Source organism: Henckelia pumila, chromosome 1 (assembly GCF_033568475.1).
Source record: "Henckelia pumila isolate YLH828 chromosome 1, ASM3356847v2, whole genome shotgun sequence".
NCBI lineage: Eukaryota > Viridiplantae > Streptophyta > Magnoliopsida > Lamiales > Gesneriaceae > Henckelia > Henckelia pumila.
In genome coordinates, this window is record NC_133120.1 from 101018472 (window position 1) to 101037710 (window position 19239).

The following is a 19239-nucleotide window of genomic DNA, read 5'->3' on the forward strand; positions in this document are numbered from 1 at the left end:
AACACATGTTCTACCTTGACAAGGTAACCTACCCCTCCAAACCCCTATAAATACAGGTATGGTTCATGATTTATTCATTCATCTCTTATATTCACTTCTTGCTCACACACTCACGCACGCATATTCTCTTGTTCTTTCTTATAGTCACGCTCTTTTACTTTCGAGCACTGACTTAGGCATCGGAGGGGTCACGCCGAAAACACTTTCGGCGCCCCCTAACTTGGCTTTTGTCTGTGCAGTGCACGTGAGATCCGACCCGACCCGTTTTGTGGAGGATTTGGAGATTCGCTCTACCAGACCGAACTCGGAGGAAAAAATCGACATCATCAGAGTATTTATTTGATTCTACACCGGAGATTAACCAAAATTTTTTTAAATCCACATATAAAAAAAACAAATATTTATTGGTGGACGCAACTTGAGGATATATCAGGTTGGTCGGTTCGATATCAGCACATGAATAATGTCATAATACTTGATCAAATAGCTATGAGAAAAATCACCTTATTTTTTCATAGATATTATGAATTGAGAAATATAAAAATTATATATTACTAGTTTATAATTATCAGATTATATATTCTTGGGATAGTGTTAGCACCGGTTGAAGGTTGTGTTATTCGAGACTAACATTGAGAGCAAGACTGATTGGAGTTTAAAATGGAAATTTGATATATATGAATACGTATTCCCTAATCTTAAAATTGAAAAACAAAACAACGGTAATTTATAATTCAGTTTTCAAATCTAAACCTAAATCGGTGATCAGTCACTGTCAAAAAACACTTTGTTTAAGCTCTCTGGGCCCACATGTTTTGTTTCGGATAAAATTCGGTACAAAACATGAAAAATATGGTACAAGTACATGATATTTGAGTATCGACAATTTCAAATCTGATACTAATTTATGATTTTTGAGTACTCAAATATGTAAAAAAATATTGATATAATGACACATTTGTTTTTTATATAACAATCGGTACAAAATATTAGAAATACGGTACTAATATATGAGATTTTGAGTATCAAATGTGTTAGATATGGTACAAATATATGATTTTCGAGTACTAAAAAAATATTGATATTAATAACACATTTATCTTATTTGGATGAAAATCGGTACAAAATATTAAAAATATGATACTCATATATGATATTTGAGTACCCAATGTGTTAGATATGGTACAAATATATGATTTTTGAGTACTCAAATATATGTTGCAAGTTCAAATTAATAAATATGTTTAGATTTTATACTCAAAATCTTATTTTCTGTACTCGATCTTGAACAATTAGTGCTCAAATATCATGTATTTGTATCATATTTTAAATGTTTTGTGCTCAATTTTATCCGAGAAAAATAATTTGAGCCCAAATAATGCAAACAACTTTTTTTCTGACAAGAGACTGATTCTTAATTTGACTTTGGGTTTAGGAACAGAACACCAATTCATCCAAACAATGTCTTGATCTTAATCGAGTCAAATATACGAGATGCTGTGATCTTAAATTTCTCCATGTTCCCTACAACTACAAGACAAATTAATGTCATTATTTTATCGGGGCCATTTATTATATTATCAATAACTGAGACGGAACGGTGCTCCAAGCACAAAGAATACACCACTTTATTATGTGATTAATATCTATTACATTAAAAAATATCTATTATACTTTATGAGTAAATATATAATCTGATATGTCATATTTATGAATTGATTCGAATATTTACATTGAAAATAATATTTTTAATTTAAAAAATTAAATTGTCACAAGTAAAATTAATTCGAAGATCCGTGTATATTTTCTCATTTCGTTTGTAGAGATATAAGAGAAAAGAAAAATCTCTCCATTTGTTCAATTTTTTAGACATAATATTATTAGCGTTTTTGTCCACGCAAAAATTTAGGTTCTCACGTGTTAATTTTTGAGACATATATTTTTCGATCCAATTTATGAAAAGAAATTTGTATAAAAAATATTACTTTTTATTTTAAATATGGATTAAATCAACCTATCACACGAAAAAATATCAAACCGTGTCACAAAAATCACTATTTCGTCAAATACTTGCCTTAATTGAAACATGATTTCGAAGGGGAAAAAAAGGATCGTAGTCTATCTCACAGAAGCACTTTTTAATTGCGACTACTGACTTGTGTCATTTTGTTCTTTTTCTTCAGATATATATTTATTTGCGGAACTACCTTGTTATTGTTATGGATTACATCAATTTACCTTCATTATCAACTTTTGCCAATTATTCATTATTTGTTAAATACAAAAACTAACTTAATTGATCAAATATTCTTAATATTTTTATCTAAATACCATTACGAAAGAAATCAAGAATGAATTTTAATCACAAAACTTTAAAAAATCATGTGGCTCGAATCTGTCGTAAACTTCACTATAGTCTGATTTTAAAATATAAATCTCAAATATTTCCAATTTGAAAGTGAACTGGGTTTCTTGGTTTAATTTATTTTACATGTAATTTCGAAATAATTTTAATTTGAATATATATTTTCAGTTATATAATTAAAGCACAAGCATATTGTTAAATTACATTAACTTTAAGTCAAATGTTTTTTTTAAAAATAATTGTAAAATAAGCTAGCGTAATTAATAATATAGACAAACCGATTCACTTGCTCATAAGAGACTTCAATGTAGACGTAGAAATTGTTTAGTGTGTAAAGTTGAATGAGCCGTCCATTTAGTGCACATGCATAGAAATAACTAGCGTTTACTAAATATTTATATGCTCATATTGAACAATATAAAATAAAATAAATACATGGAAAATCATAAATATTTGAAAATAATTTATCAGTTTTGTTTGTTTTCTCACACCAATGAAAAAAAATTATTGAAAAAATTAAAGTTTACAAACAAACTTGCTATCTAACATCTGCTAGATATTTTAGTATAGTAAAAAAAGAAAATACATTACTAAAAATGTAGAAACTAAACCCTCATCTGAATAAATGAGAAGGAAATAGAACATATATAATTGTGACGAAAAGAGCGATAAATTTATATATGGCAAACAAAATCAATGAACACTCACAAACTCACAAGGGAGTCAAACGAAAATAAATTTCTGGCCATGGTCCAAGAAGTGGAACACGTTAAAATTGTATGAGAATGCAATGTGTTTTTCAAGGAATATTATCTATCTATTTATCCAAAAGAATCCCAATGTATATCTTATAAACATGGACGCAAACTGGACCCTGCATTTTAAACAAGACCCATGGTCCAAAAACATAACCGAACAAGAAAATTGAATTTTGCCCTCCATCGTGATTTCGGTCCATTCATTTCAAAATTAAACAAGAACAAAAATCAGTCTCTAATTTAATTCTTGGACTGTAATCATTTATGATCACACCAAGAAGCTAAAATTTGAATAGCTTCAAATTGTAATTTTCAAATTCCTGGATCAGCAGAAGCCAATTGTTCAATCGTAAACTATATGAATATCAGATGCTGAAACATCCGATAGACCGATACTCAACAGGAACAATAGCGGAAACATTCCTACGAAAATCTTCAAAATGAAACCTAAGCATTGTTCTTTCACACCAGCAAGAAACTAATTCATGCTAAGCACTTGTACTCAAGGAACTGGATCATTCCGTTATTCGGTTGTCCGAAGTGGCAATCTCTTGATACCTCGAGAATACTAACCTGAGTTTGATGAAATGAGAATCTGAGCAAGAGAAAATATACCAAACAAAGACACTAGGCGAGGGGGAAACAAAGAAGCAACACAACCAGACAACAAATAGATAGAAGTAGCATAATGCAACATTACAAGTATTTTGTTCATTCGGAATAATCACCAGGTGACACAGCAAATAAATCGCAACTACATATAACAGCCCTTTCAGGAAAAATAACTGCAGATGGAGAAAATTATTTACTTGCCGAATACGAAAGGAATTTTTTGAAGCAAATTTGCACCAGAAACCTAACAAAAGACAGTATCAAAATCTCACATGGTGCAAGAACGAACGATTAATGCAAGTTTGCGCACAGCGATCTTCGGAAAATTTAAGACATCGTCTGCTGTATCAGAATGCAGATGTATGCAATAAGATTATTCATTTAGAACCAACAATGACAAACCATACAAAAACATCTCTAGTCCAGCAAAGTTTACATACACATAAAGCTTCTGTTTTCAAATTAGAAACTGGATACCTGTTTAAGGCAAAGCAAGATGATCCAAAAGTTAAAACTCAAGAAGAATTGGCTTCCACAAAGTCAGGCGCCACAAAGGTAGACTTCAAGGAGATAAAGGTTCGTATACATTTCACAGAACAAAAAAGTCAATAATACAAGAGAAACACACTAAATAACATCATAACATCCTCTGTTATACATATCAGCAAAGATTTTGAATCCAAACAAGTAATTCTCTTCAAACAGCAGACTCCCACAGAAGCCGAGACCTCAACCTCTCTCAGTTAAAAGTAACATCTCAGTCCTCGCCATCCGCCAAGGAAAATCAATCCCTCTACAATCTAATCTTTATTTCTTCTTTATTTTTTTCCGCCAAGTAATGAAGGGGAAAAAACCTCAAGATCGCCGGAAACTCCTCAGAGTCGGAGGTCAGTGCAAACTAGCTCATCCAATTCGGCGGAGGTGGCGTTTTCTGGTGGCGGCATGTTGAGGTCAAAAGGCAGAGGCTTTTTACAAAGGGAGGAAGAAAAGTCACATTCAGTATCATCGACCACCGAAGATGACGAACCGCAATCGCTGTGGCATTCTTCGGGAACTACGGGAGGCAAGAACGGATGTCTCCTCTTCTGCGAGAAGAGGGTATGCGGCGGAGGCAGCTGCCTGGGACCGCTGCACGACTCGACGGTGCTGCTCGTGCAGCTAGACGTGGGCCTCAGCTGCGTAAACACGCGCGGATCCTGGGGATAAAACGGGGAACCCAGAAACGGATCGTTAGGGCCATTATTAATTGGAAGCAAAGTAGGAGTTTGAGGGCCGAAATCATGAAAGGCGTCGCCGGCACGAGTCAATGCGAAGTTTGTTTTAGCCTTTTCCCCCCGGAGAGAGCGCGCGGCGGCGTCGTAAGCCCGAGCGGCCTCCTCGGCGGAGTCGAACGTACCTAGCCAGACACGTGTCTTCTTCCAAGGATCTCTAATCTCCGCGGCAAATCTTCCCCACGGCCTCTTTCTAACGCCTCGGAATGTGATCTCCTTAAGACCTCCAGATCCGTTAGCTTCGCCGCCGTTCACCGGTTTCCTCGCCGCCGCCGCTCTGCCTCGCCGCATGGCACAAATTCCAAATAACCCACAAAAAAATCAAACAAGAAATGGAAAAGATTGAGAGGGAAGAGGAATGGCTAAGAACACATAATTACAGAGGCGAACAAACTCTGAAAATAGATCCTAATTACACAAAATTCAGTATTAATTTGTGGGGAAAGGAAGAGCGACATGGGTTCTTTTTTAATTAAATAATCTAAATAGTAAAAAATTCCAGGCCCCCTCCTTTTGATTTTTCACCCCTCAGATTATATTTTCGATTTTTTATAATATTATTGTTCTTTTTTTTTTTTAAACAATAATATTATTGTTCTAAATATTACAATAAATATATGGACAAACTTTATAGTAATAATAATACAATAATTTTAGCGAAATTGGAGTTGAGTACAGATCTTATTGGAAAAAAATTAGACGATCGTTTAAAAATTTCGATTTGATATAATTTTCTATATATAAAATAATTTGGTTCATTTATTTATTCAATTTGATTTCAAATACTATTTCTAAAGAATCATATCAAATAATTTGTTTTTTCAATATAATTTAATTTGAACAAATATCTTCCAATACGATTTCACAAAATCTAGATCCGTGGGACGGGTTAGTGTTAGGTATCATCATATGGGAAAGAAGATGATGTAGGTAATTTTCCAATGATATCATGGAGTGTTTGGCTCGATCGAAACTATTTATTCTATGGGAAAGATTGTTTTTTTTTTTTTTGGTGACATGGAAATCTGTAGTCGCTATCTTCGGTGTGCATTGGGTAAACCCCCGGATTAATGCAATAGCCTGCAAACTACGTTAGTCAGATAAACCACACTATGCAAGCCCTGTTTGACATGCTAGTCCAAGTATTTCTCCAAATAGTTCACCCCAGCCACAACCTTTTTCTTGGCTTGAAGCTCCCTCCGGGTCTATAAAAATAAATGTGGATGCTGTCGTGATGCAGGGACATTCACGAGTGGGTATTGGGGTGGTAGCAACTAGCAAGAGATGAGCATGAGATAATGTTAGTGACTCAGTTTAAGTGCTTAGAGGGAGTTTTCTCGGTCCATGTCGCATAACTTCTGGCATCCCATGAAAGCATGTTGTTGACTTCTAAACATCAATGGAATCAAGCTATTCTAGAGATTGATGCTAGTAATGTTAGACCTTACACTACATTTTGCTGATGATGAAGCTGTAGTTTCTTTCATTCGTCTTCTCGGCTCGAGGCTGGTTAGTATTCAGCTTAGCACTGCAAATGTGCAACCAACGGTGTTGCGCATATTTTAGCCTCACATGGGTTAGGCGGTTCTACAGTGTTTGATGATTGTTGTCCTGTTTTTATTAATAAACATGTAAAACTTGACCTTATGAGCTGTTAATGCAATCTTTATTGTTTAAAAAAAGATAATATTATTGTTGGGTTAGTCTATGCTACACCGGTTGTGTTTCTCTTCCTATTTTAATATCAAACTTTTTTTTAAGAAAATGATATTATTTATTTATTATAGATAAATTTGTGGTCAGACATATATTTATTACCACTGGGAAATTTATTTTGGTTTCATTGGATACCCAATTATTGATTATTTACGTGAAGCAATAAATTAGAGTGGTACGTTGATCACCTTTGCACGTAGCCAATTATTAATTATTATTTATATCCAAATGTGGAAATAATTTTGTGGTGATTTTTTAAGTTCAGTATAACACATCCATTTTTAGTATATTTTGACAACAAATAATTAGAGCTTGAATATGTTGAGTATGGTGATGACTAGGGGTGTAAACGAGCCGAGCTATTTGTGAGTAGTTCGTGAGTAGCTCGGTCAAAACTCGACTCGAACTCAAAATATATGTGTTCGAGTCGCTCGCGAGCTACTCGATAACACATATAAATATAAAATATAATATAATATAAATATATGTAATGAACTGGGCTGGCCCAGTTCATTCTTGAACTCATGATCTTCTTGGTACCAGGATTGAGGGAACATTGCATTTATGACCTGGAGTGCAAGGTTCGAATCCTGGGGAGGGCAAAAACTCCCCACCAGGGGGGAGAAGATCATGAGTTCAAGAATGAACTGGGCCAGCCCAGTTCATTACAAAAAAGGGCGCTAGCTCAATGGTACCAGGATTGAGGGAACATTGCGCCCTTTTTTGTAATGAACTGGGCTGGCCCAGTTCATTCTTGAACTCATGATCTTCTCCCCCCTGGTGGGGAGTTTTTGCCCTCCCCAGGATTCGAACCTTGCACTCCAGGTCATAAATGCAATGTTCCCTCAATCCTGGTACCATTGAGCTAGATCTTCTCCCCCCTGGTGGGGAGTTTTTGCCCTCCCCAGGATTCGAACCTTGCACTCCAGGTCATAAATGCAATGTTCCCTCAATCCTGGTACCATTGAGCTAGGTAGCTCAATGGTACCAGGATTGAGGGAACATTGCATTTATGACCTGGAGTGCAAGGTTCGAATCCTGGGGAGGGCAAAAACTCCCCACCAGGGGGGAGAAGATCATGAGTTCAAGAATGAACTGGGCCAGCCCAGTTCATTACAATATATATATATATATATAAATATAATGTATATAATATAATATTTTATTTATTTATTCATATAATTTTTTTATATATAATTTTCGAGCTCGAGTACGAAATTAACTACTCGATCGAGCTCGAGCTTGAGCTCGAATAGTCAAATATGAGTCGAGCTCGAGCTCGAGTAGTATGCTACTCGACTCGATTGCACCCATAGTGATAACTGATGAGATGTACGAGTTTTCATGGAAGAGTTATTGCTATTAACATGTGCATTAGCAATACATTCAACGGGTCTCGCACGAGTTAGTCTCACGAATTTATATTTATGAGGCAAATCAATTCAATCAATACTTATGATAAAAAAATGCTTTTGACATAAGAATATATAGGTATCATGAGACGGTCATAAGGATCTTATATGTGATAGGGGTCAACTCAACACATGTATGTTGAGGTGATCCACATCGGTTGGATATAGTTATTGAAAGTTGCACATATAGATTCGTGAAATCTCCTCTCTTGATGTAGCTTTTGGGGTTGAGTGAGTTTAAAGTTAATTTCTTAACTATATCCATAATGAAAAGTAAAACTTGTTTATGGGTAGGATTGAATAAAAGTTTTATCTCAAATTTGTCATGTGAGATCATCTTATATGAATTTTTGTGTTGACATGCATAAACATTAATAATTTGTCATGTAATGTGTCGGGTCAGATATTCGTCTCACAAAATTAGCCATTGAATTGGTTTGAAAGAAATTTTGTTGTTAAACGTTATAATTTTATCGGTGAAAATCAGTATATATAGATAACATAATAATCTATATATATTGCTCCGATCTTACATAAGGGTTCGGGGATCCCATTCCACATGAGTCAGTAACACATTGGCTCATGCGGAGGTTAAATCGAGAAATGTGCACGAGCAACATGGACAAAAAAGAGAGATGGTCAACCCTCAGAGCATACCCCACAATATTTCAGCAGGGAATATGCTCCACAATATAACATAATAATCTATATATATATTGCTCCGATCTTTTGTACACATAATGCAGAATCAATTGTTTTATGAAACAATATTTCTAATCAAATAAGTAACACCAACAATAGCTTTTATAATTCGTATCACATTTATATTAATTCGATGAATTGGCGCCACACATCTTAAATCATTCAACGCACACATTAACTTTTATTGTTTCAGAAATAAATGTCATCAAACTTACGGGGTGCATTCGTACTACTATCTTAAAGAATTATATAGCACCTTTTAAATACTCCATAAATGACAATTTTAATATGAAAATTGACATCCTCCATCATTTATAAATATAAATGTATTTATTTTTTTAAAATAGATTTTAGGGTACATAAATATGAGTTTAGTCTATACTAGCAATTTGGCACTGGCGCACTGCCCATATACTGCATCCAAGGACACATTTTTTTTGCAATATTTAAGATGTTCATGTGAACATCTCAAATGCTAAAAAATGTGGGCTGTTGGATCTCCATTCGGGCACTGTTCGAATGAGGTAGCATAGAATAAACCATCAATATGTGTGTGATGAGCCAGTTTGGTGGAGACTCATATTATTTTTTTTCGATACGAGGGAGAGGGACACCCAAATAACCACTAATAATTTATGCAAATTTTTTTATGTCAGTCAATGTCAGCTTTGTCTTCATCTAAAATCTTCACAAGCTTTTTATGGGGTCTAAGTACACGAGTGAACACTTCTCTTATATATTTGAGAGCTTTTGTGGCCATAAAATTTGTCGCCTGATTTTGTTCCCTATATATCTGCTTGATTTTAATTTCACAATCTCTGGCAATAATGATTTTGTAGTTGGAGACTAGATTAGCCAACGATGAGAATGGTAATTCAACTGTTTTAAGTCATTTAACCACTTCAATTGAGTCAACCTCGAGTATAATCTTCTTTGAACATTTTCTCCGGGCCAACTCCAAATCCTATCGAACAGCCCAAAACTCCGCCTCCTCTATTGAACAACGCCCAATATTATGCATGAAACTCGTAATCCATTACCCTATAACACTCCTTAAGACCATCTCCTCCATCCATTTGGTCATTTTTTACAGCTCTCATCCATATTAATTGTTCTCCAATATTCCGGTGGAAGTATCCACTTCAGTAACCTATTTCCATATCTCATATTGGTCGACACAACTCTCTTGGAGTTGAATGCAGATTTAATTTCCTTAAATTGGGATATGATCTACTTTCTCTTGAAATCCTGGTACACCTTCCGAGCTCTGAGTACAAATTCATTTCTATGGTGCCAAATCCACCATATCGTTACAGCAAAAAAGGTATTCCAATCGGTGTACGTGATGACATACAACGTTTGAGTGAGGTTCATCCTAAACCAATCCTCCCACGTAGTCTCTACTTCATAATTCTCAGCGAACGTATGCAGAAGACCTCGCCACACTTTCTTCGCATTTTTACAATCACGAAATATGTGTTCCACATCCTCAATCGAGTTACGGCAAATAGCACAATTAGAAAACCGAATTTGGCCGAACTCCGGTAACAACAAATTCTTTTTCATGTGACAATGAAAATAAAAAAGTAAATGTATAATATTTTTTTTAAAATTAATATACAAACATAAAATGACTCGATTAAGATTGTTAATTAATGTTACTGGTGCTCTCAAGGAGATGCGATGAATAAAATTTTGTTCCTGAGTGTATAGTTTGATACACTTTGTAATGCTGTCATTTAATTTACGGGTAATTTGCGTTTATCTCTCTTAATTTTTTTGTTTTTGACATTCAACTTTCTTGTATGTTATAATTTTTATACTTGATAATAAAATTAAGTGTCACATGTATAAAGTGTAGGGGATAATGATCATTTAATTTACTATTTGCTAATATATAAAATTATAAATAGTCGGTGTGGTTGAGGCAACGTGGACCACTAAAATATAAATAAATTTTCATAAATTTTGAGGCCCGACCCCCATTTTGGGTTTTGCTCCCGGCTACATATATCTAAATAATGATTATCACCATTAATGTAGTGCTCACCATTATTAATCACTATGCTACATATAATTAAAATTATTATTTTTTAATTAGCTCAAAGCTCTTAACCGATGTCTTTATTATGTAATCTCTTGAACTAACATAATAATTTATAAATCATATTAATTAAGTAAATTATACTACGCAAATCTTATGCAACATACTGATTCAACAAAGTGTTATAGAGAAAACATTTGAATAAAGTTTAAGATATTATAATTATAATCATCACATGGGGTGGATATTAATATTACAACGTAAAAATTTCAAATTAATTTTATATAAATAAAAGATATGTTACGTGTTATCTTTGGTCAGCGATTATGAATTCGAATATATATATCAACATTTTATCTAACAAGCTTGTCATACAATTTTTTTTAAATATAATTTATTTGGTTAACATGTTTTTTTAATTATTGTATTAATACGAAAATTTAACGCATATAAAATAACCGTGATCATTAAAAAAATACCTGCATACATTAATATGTAGCAAGGCCAAGTACTTGAATGAACGAGGCCATAACATACAAAGTAATGCATTTTGTTTCGGGCTATGGTATGATCTTTTTCTAGTTACGAATCATGAAATATAACTTTATTGTACATTTTGGATTCATGGATTTTAAATCATGAATTTCAACTCTATTTTTGATCATTTGAATTAGTTTACACTAGATGAATTTCAAAGTCACTCTATTTGTTGATCTATGTATATCTATACTTAATAACTAAAATATAACTCTTATGTTAATGTCAATTGACTTTCAATTGATTCGATGAAGTTATACTTAAAATTAAATTGCAATTATTATACTCACTGCTTCACTGTGTATAACCTCTTTCTTGCTTTCCTCCTCCCCAAAATAACATTTGTTTCGAATCTTTTGGTCTTATGTTAAAGTGACATGATAGATAACTACTTTATAAATAATATTTTAAAAAACTCATCACCATTCAAATTTATTTTCCTTTATATATATATATATATATATATATATATAGAGGAATGCTCAACTGTCCAACCATGTTTTCCCACTTGGTTCGCGATCATTAAAACCCGATAGTGGGTTTTAGTGGTTTTTGTTCTTTTTTTTTTTCCTTTCTTGGACAGCTGAAAATTACTATATATATATATATACTCGATAACACGAGAATTTATAGCTGTCATTTTTTGGTATTCACTTTGCAAACTTTCGAATTAACACACCGGCGAGATAAATCATATTAAGTAAGGTCAATGCTACATTTTTGCTCGAAAAGGTTTCAGTATACATATTTATCTTACATAGATACATGGACGGAGCCAAGAAATTTCATTGAGAGATATGAAATTTTATTAGTATTATTTTTAAAATAATATTAATAGTAAAAAAATTTTGTATTTAACAATTGTGTATGTGGATCGAGTAGAGGTATAGTTTTTTTTACAAAAAAAAATTAAATAATTAAATTCAAAAAACCCGTATTTAAATAATTAATAGAATTGTGAGAAGTTTTGACTAAATCAAAAGGAGAGCATGATGCCATGAAGTTTTGACTAAATAATTGATGGACCGATTTGTAATTCGTGAGTTAAAAAAAAAAAAAGGAGGGCATAATGTTAAAGTTATTTGAAAAAATAAAAATTTCTTAAAAAAATAGGGATAATAAAAAGAGATTGTGACGAGTTGAGGGGGACGTCGCACCCAGCACCCCTTTGGCTTGGTCTCTGCATATATAAACATAGATATATAAAAGAGGAAATGACGTCAATTACCCTTGTGAAATTATTGATAAGCTAATACTTCCCTGTGTAATGATTTTAAGCATTTCAACCCTTTTTTTTTTTTTTTTTAAGCATGTAAATCCCTCCTTTGGCAATTGTGAATGCACGCTCTTGGATGTGCAAGTATTTTATGTATTTAGCAAATACAATTCCGAAAAAGCCCTTTACTTTTGTAACCAATTGAATATCCTTATATTGAATCTAAAAAATAATTTAAGGCACAATGAAATATTTTGTTTTTCTATTTAATTTTGTAGGTAAAATAGATTAAATAATAATCTCTTTTAATATTTTTAATATAAATTTTTTTATGAAACATATATTTTTAATAATTATTTTTAGATTTTAAGAATTATGTTTTGACAAAATCATTTCTCTTATGAAATTTTTTTGCCTTATCTACACTTTTATGGGGAAAATATATCAAATATATATTCTTTTTAATAATTATTAATTTTAATTTAACTAAAAAAACTTCCATTTGCGTGTCAATTATTGCATAATGCGTATTTCATCATTGTAACTTTTTTAAAGAAAAATCACGTTTGTTTACATGTAGTTAATGGTATAATAATAATAATAATAATAATAATAATAATAATAATAATAATAATAATAATAATAATAATAATAATAATAATAATAATAATAATAAAAGAATTCAATCAATGTTATTTGTATCATTTGACATTTGTATGATTCCAAGTGATAAAAATAAAAAAGTAATAAATCCTTGCACAATTAATTCGATGGAAACAAATATATAATATATCAATTGAGAAAATGATGTATTGATAATTAAGTGACAAAAATATAAACCAATGCTTGGATCATTAATTCACCATCCAAACATGACAAAAATATAGTTGCATTAACATCTAGATTCACTAGCACTAGCTGGTATGAAATATCCAAAATTCGCAGCTCATCAAAATACACAACACAAAAATATCAAAAGATTTTAACCACAATTGATGATGCTCTAGTGTGTGAACTTCCTCTTTAGCTTGCTTGAGTTGAAACCTATGTACCAACCACAATTGATGTTTGTTGCTGCAATGTTAGTGATTGTGATTTTTTCTTCTTGCCTTGCTCTCCATCAGCACCCTAAAAAGTCATAATATGAAATCATGAATAAATTTTACATATTCCACCTATAATAAAACTATATTAATTTAATTTCAGTACCTTGTAGAATTTTGATCTTGGATTTGTTGGTTTCGTACAAGTTTTTTTGTTGTGGCCTTGCTGCAAACATTTATAGCAAGTGTGTGTTAGACCTCGCCTTGTCAAACTTCCTTCATTCTCATCAACCCCCTTTCTCCTTTTCTTTTTGGGTCTGCCCTTTGCTTTAACGATAGGAGGTGGTTGAAGAGGCTCAAAATCTGTCTTAATATAACCACTTTCACCTGGAACTCCATGAATTATGTAGGCATAAGTTCTCAAGTAAGCTTCTTTTTTGTAGCATGGGCTTACAAAATCATCAATGTTAAGCCTATGTTGTATGATTGAAGCACATGCATGAGCACAAGGATATCCACATAACTGGAACATTCCACACGTGCATACCATTTTCTCTAAGTCAACAATATATTGTTCAGTCCCAGTTTCTACCTCATACTCCTTCAGACCACAATACAATGTTGAGCAGTCCCCAGCCAAGTCCTGATTTTTCCTGATTTTTGTCAGAATATTGGGGCAGATATCCCCATCATATTTCTCCATGCCTATTCTTTTTTCCTGCATTCTAACCATTAATTTTCTTCTAATCCAATCAAACATAGAAATAATTGGCATATCCCGAGCCTCCAAAACATAACTGTTAAATGATTCAGCCATGTTATTGACAATAACATCACACAAACAAGAGCTGAAAAAATGAGATCTCGCCCAATGAACCGGAGGAATTTTACCTAACAATTTAATGCACATTAAAATTAAAAAAACTGATATAATTCAAAATAATAAGATATTTAAAAAATAAAAATATATTTTACAAGCTTACCTAACCATTCAAAAGCAGTTACATGTTGAGGGTTCTCTTTTCGATCAGCTGCCTCAATCTTTTTCATCCAACTTGTGAATTCTTTTTTATTACCTGTACTAGCAGCTCTCCACAACAACTTTCGTAACTCATCCCCTTTATACTTCAAACTCATATTCTGATACATATGTCGAACACAATACCTATGCTCACAATTTGGTGCTTGATCTTTTAGTGCTTCTGTAACACCCGGTATTTTAAATACGTAAATCCGCATGCAAAATTAGGATATTTAATTATTTAAATTTATGATTTATGGGTTAAATAATTATGTGAATTATTTGTGCATGATTTAATTTATTTTTAAGCATTTAATCCATAATTAGTGATTTTTATGATTTTTAGTATTTTAATTATTTGATCGCGTAGACGGGACCGTGGACGGACGAGATGACGACTTTCCACCCAAATTATTTTATGAGCCTTTTTAGAGCCTTAAAATATTATTTTGAGTTTTATTATCTCAAAATTTTAAGTATTTAATTTTATATAATTTTAGGAGTCCATTTTTATCCAAACTAAGCCATTTTAATGACTTTTTATTATCTTTAAAATTCTCTTAATTCTTTATTTCGGGATTTAAATATTTTATTAAGTTAGCTAGTATTTGAATTAGTTAGGAGATCTTTTTTTAAGTTGTTAATATCTCCTAATTAGTTATTAAAATATTATCTACCTAAATTATAATCCTAATCTACCAAACTAAGCGCCCAAACCCCCCCTTTCCACGCCTCATTCCCCTTTTCTCTCAACCAAGCGTCTACCTCAACCTCTCTTCCTCTACTCCATCGACAGAAACCCTTAGGAAGCCATAGCCGCGGTTCTTCAAGCTTCAAACTTGGTCGTTCATCGTCCCGTCGTCCCGGAGTCGTCTCACGCCCGTTTTTCTCTCCATTTTCGGTGAAAGGCATGATTTTCTTTCAACTTTCTCGTGCCTATCAGTTATATAATTGTGTGATTTGTGTATGCATCAAAACTTTCAATTTTTCAGAAAATGGTTTGAAGGGTTCGAATTTTTCTATGTTTGTTTCATGTACACGTTTTTTTTTTAATATAGATCGGTCAAGGGCTGATGGCTGGCGTTCCTTAGGTCTGGTAGGGTCCTTAGGGTCGAGCCATGGCTGGGCTAGGGGCTGGCTTGGGCTCGACCGAACAGGATGGGCTAGAAGGGCAAGAGGAGCCGCAGGTTAGGGTTTCGGGATTAAGGGCTTCGGGTTCGAAGGGCAGGCTGCATGGGGCTCGAGCCAGGGTATGGTTCGAACCGACAGGACCCTGGGGAGGTCCTGCCGGCGGCGCTCCGGCCGGTCGTGGCCGGAGCGGGGCGGCAGCAGGCGATGAAGGCCTGCTGCCCGTGCGGCGCGTCTAGGGAAGGGGTGTTGGAGTATTGGGTTCGGGTTCTAGGGTTTAGGTGTGGTCCGGGTCGGTTCAGTGGTCCGGGTCGGGTCAGTAAGGTAGTGGGTCGGGTTAAGTGAGTCCGGGTCCGGGTTTGGTGGGCCGGGCTCGAGTCTTTTTATTTTTAAAATATTTTATGAATTAATGGGTTTTTGAGTTAATTAATTTGAAATAAAATTATTTGGACTCCCAAATAATTTTATTTGGACTTTTAAAATTTTAGTTAAGTTAGTCCATTAATTTTATGGCTTTTGAGCCCATAAAAGTTATTGGGCCAGTCTTTGGGTTTTTGGGCCCATTGGGCCAGTCTCAGTGTTAATGGGCCAGATTTAGGTAAATGGGCTTGAGTGTTAGGGCCAGCAGTCCAAGACCATCTATGAGAAAATTTGCATGTGTCCTGATTATATATTTAATTATTTTTATGCATTGAAGTTATTTTAATATTTATATGTTAGTAAGAAATTAAATTAAATATATATGAAGGACACACATATTATTCAAGTACATGCATTCATGAAATAATATTTTATGCATGATTTAATGTTTAAGGTTGAGCAAGAAAATATTTTATGTTGGAAGTTGAAGTAGTGTGACAATTTAAGGGGGATTCGTCCCCATATGATTGAAGGGCAGTTTACTGCCAATTTAAGAGGTGATTCGTCACCGGCCACGTACGTTGGTTTCCACGCTGATCAGTATTTAATGTATGATTTAAGGTTACACTACGGATACAACCATGCTATGTTAGAAAAATGAATTGCTCAATAATGTTATGTATTATGTTATTTATGTTTAATTAAGTAAGTTATGTTATGAAATTTTTAAGCATGCTCATTCATGTATATGTATGTATTAGTATTAAATTGATTTAAATTATTTTAAACCTTGCTATGTTAGCATGTTGGGCCTCTAGGCTCACTACACTGGTATGGTGCAGGTGAGTACGTTGAGGATGTTATTGTACCCACCGGAGGCGAGGACGTATGAGCAGGCATGCAGTGGCCCCGTGACCGTGATAGACGTCTGAGTCACATGCATGTTTTATTTATGGCAGCATGTTACATTTTTATTATTTTTCAGTATTGATGGTTTAAATATTTCATTGGAATATTTTCAGTGCATGCAGTTTTTAATCATTTTACTTATGCAGTATTTTTTTTTATTAAATGTTTGACTCAGATATTTATTTTATTTTAAAGAAAGCATTTTTATTTAAGTATTTATTTGTTTATTTGTTTATTTATTTATTTTAAATCTTTTTATTCTGTGCATATATGTATGGGCATATATGTACATATTTTATTTAGTAAGAAAAAAAAAAATTTTTCCGCATATTTATTTATTAATTATAGAGTTAGGGTCGTTTCAGTTGGTATCAGAGCGCGGTCCTCGGAGGGGTCCTCACTGCTATGCGAGCTCAGAAATCCACGCTACCGGTCTGTAAGTTTTAAATGTTTATAGTATGATTTAATTTCTAGAATTTAAGTTAGCCTTAATTTTAAACACTTAGTTATGCATGGCGATTTACGTAAATAAATATGTGGTGGTGCAGAATGCCTCCCAGACAAGTGAACCGACGAGGGAGACCTCCACCTCCACCTCCACCGCCACCTCAGCAGCACCCTATGACAGCACTGGAGCAGGCCAGTGCCACGATGATGGCGGGTATTACTGCTCTATTGGAGCAGCAGGCGGCACGTCCCAGACTGTCCCATGAGGAGGACGTCGCAGAGAGGTTCCAGAAGAAGGGGCCTAAGGAGTTTTTGGGGACCACCGATCCTTTGGTGGCTGAGGGATGGATTCGCTCTCTTGAGTCCATCTTCGATTATATGGGGATCACAGACGCCGACAGGGTGAGCTGTGCGACGTACATGATGCGAGGCGATGCAGCCCTTTGGTGGGAGGGTGCAGTTAGAGGGGTCCATTTACCTACACTGACGTGGGCCGAGTTCAGGCGTATCTTCTACGCCAAGTACTTCACTGAGGATGTGCGCAGTCACATGATCCGGGAGGTCATGAGTCTCCGTCAGGGGGACAGGTCTGTTGTGGAGTACGTGAGCCAGTTTGAGAGGGGCTGTCACTTTGTGCCCATGATTGCTGATAGTCCGCAGGAGAAGCTGCGGCAGTTTGTGGAGGGCCTGAAGGCTAAGATCAGGCATGACGTGCGTATGGCAGACGTCTTTACATATGAGTCTCCAGTCAGCAGGGCCTTGCGTTCCGAGGAGGGTCGGAGAGAGATCCAGAGAGAGCAGCAAGGGAAGAGGCAGTTTCAGGCTGGGTACCAGCGTCTATCTTCGCAGCCTCCTGCGAAGAAGCAGTATACAGGGCCGGCTAAGGGCCCGAATCAGCAGCAGAGGCCACAGCAGCAGAGGCCGCAGCAGCAGCAGAGGGGCGGGGCCCCTAATGCCATAGCTTATCCTACATGCCCGAAGTGCCAGAAGATGCATTCGGGACCTTGTCTGTTGGGGGCGGGAGTGTGCTACCATTGTAGGGAGCCAGGACATCAGATTGCTAACTGCCCGAGGAAGAAGAACACTGCTGGGAGAGTGTTTGTGATGCAGGCTGAGGAGGTAGATCCAGACACCTCCTTGATCACCGGTATATCCTACTCCTAGCATTTTAATAATTTTCCTTTGGTTAAAATTTAGTCTTTAATTTGGAATACTTGTTATTTGGGTTATTTAACTGCATGTTAGAATAGGAAGCATGTTTTACTTATGATTAGAATTAAGAATCTGTAGTGACTCGTTGGGAAAAATTTAGTGGTGGTATGAAACTGTTGGGAATTTTCTGCGTGCAGGGAGAATTCTAGTTGGAGGCAACTCCACGTTTGCGTTGCTAGATTCAGGGGCTACGCATTCGTTTATCTCCCTGGAGTTTATCAGGCGGGTAGGCATCACACCTGAGAGTAGTGACAGTGGGTATGATGTTACTATGCCGTCAGGGCAGATTATTTCTACCTCGAAGGTTATCCGAGGACTGGAGTTAGAGCTGCAGGGACACTCCATTCGAGCAGATGTAGTAGTTTTGCCTTTGAGTGGTTTTGATCTTATTTTGGGTATGGACTGGTTGACAGTCAATGGAGCTTCGATTGATTTTCGTCGGAGATCAGTGTCAGTGAGACCTACAGTGGGCGACCCGTTCACTTT

General features: G+C 35.0%; 2 protein-coding genes across 2 annotated transcripts; both read right to left on the reverse strand.

The window, feature by feature from the left end:
• Positions 1 to 3384: 3384 nt before the first annotated feature.
• LOC140875122 (ethylene-responsive transcription factor 3-like) lies at positions 3385 to 5466 on the reverse strand. Its single transcript, XM_073278674.1, has 2 exons — positions 4213 to 5466; positions 3385 to 3696 (listed from the first exon to the last, which is right to left on the reverse strand). The coding sequence occupies exon 1, from the start codon at positions 5295 to 5297 to the stop codon at positions 4611 to 4613; it is 687 nt and encodes a 228-aa protein (XP_073134775.1). The 5' UTR covers positions 5298 to 5466; the 3' UTR covers positions 3385 to 3696; positions 4213 to 4610.
• Positions 5467 to 13462: 7996 nt separating this feature from the next.
• Positions 13463 to 17683, reverse strand: LOC140876453 (uncharacterized). The gene is made up of 3 exons (XM_073280423.1): positions 14660 to 17683; positions 13843 to 14567; positions 13463 to 13761 (listed from the first exon to the last, which is right to left on the reverse strand). The coding sequence occupies exons 1-3, from the start codon at positions 14913 to 14915 to the stop codon at positions 13678 to 13680; spliced, it is 1065 nt and encodes a 354-aa protein (XP_073136524.1). The 5' UTR covers positions 14916 to 17683; the 3' UTR covers positions 13463 to 13677.
• Between the last annotated feature and the right edge of the window lie 1556 nt (positions 17684 to 19239).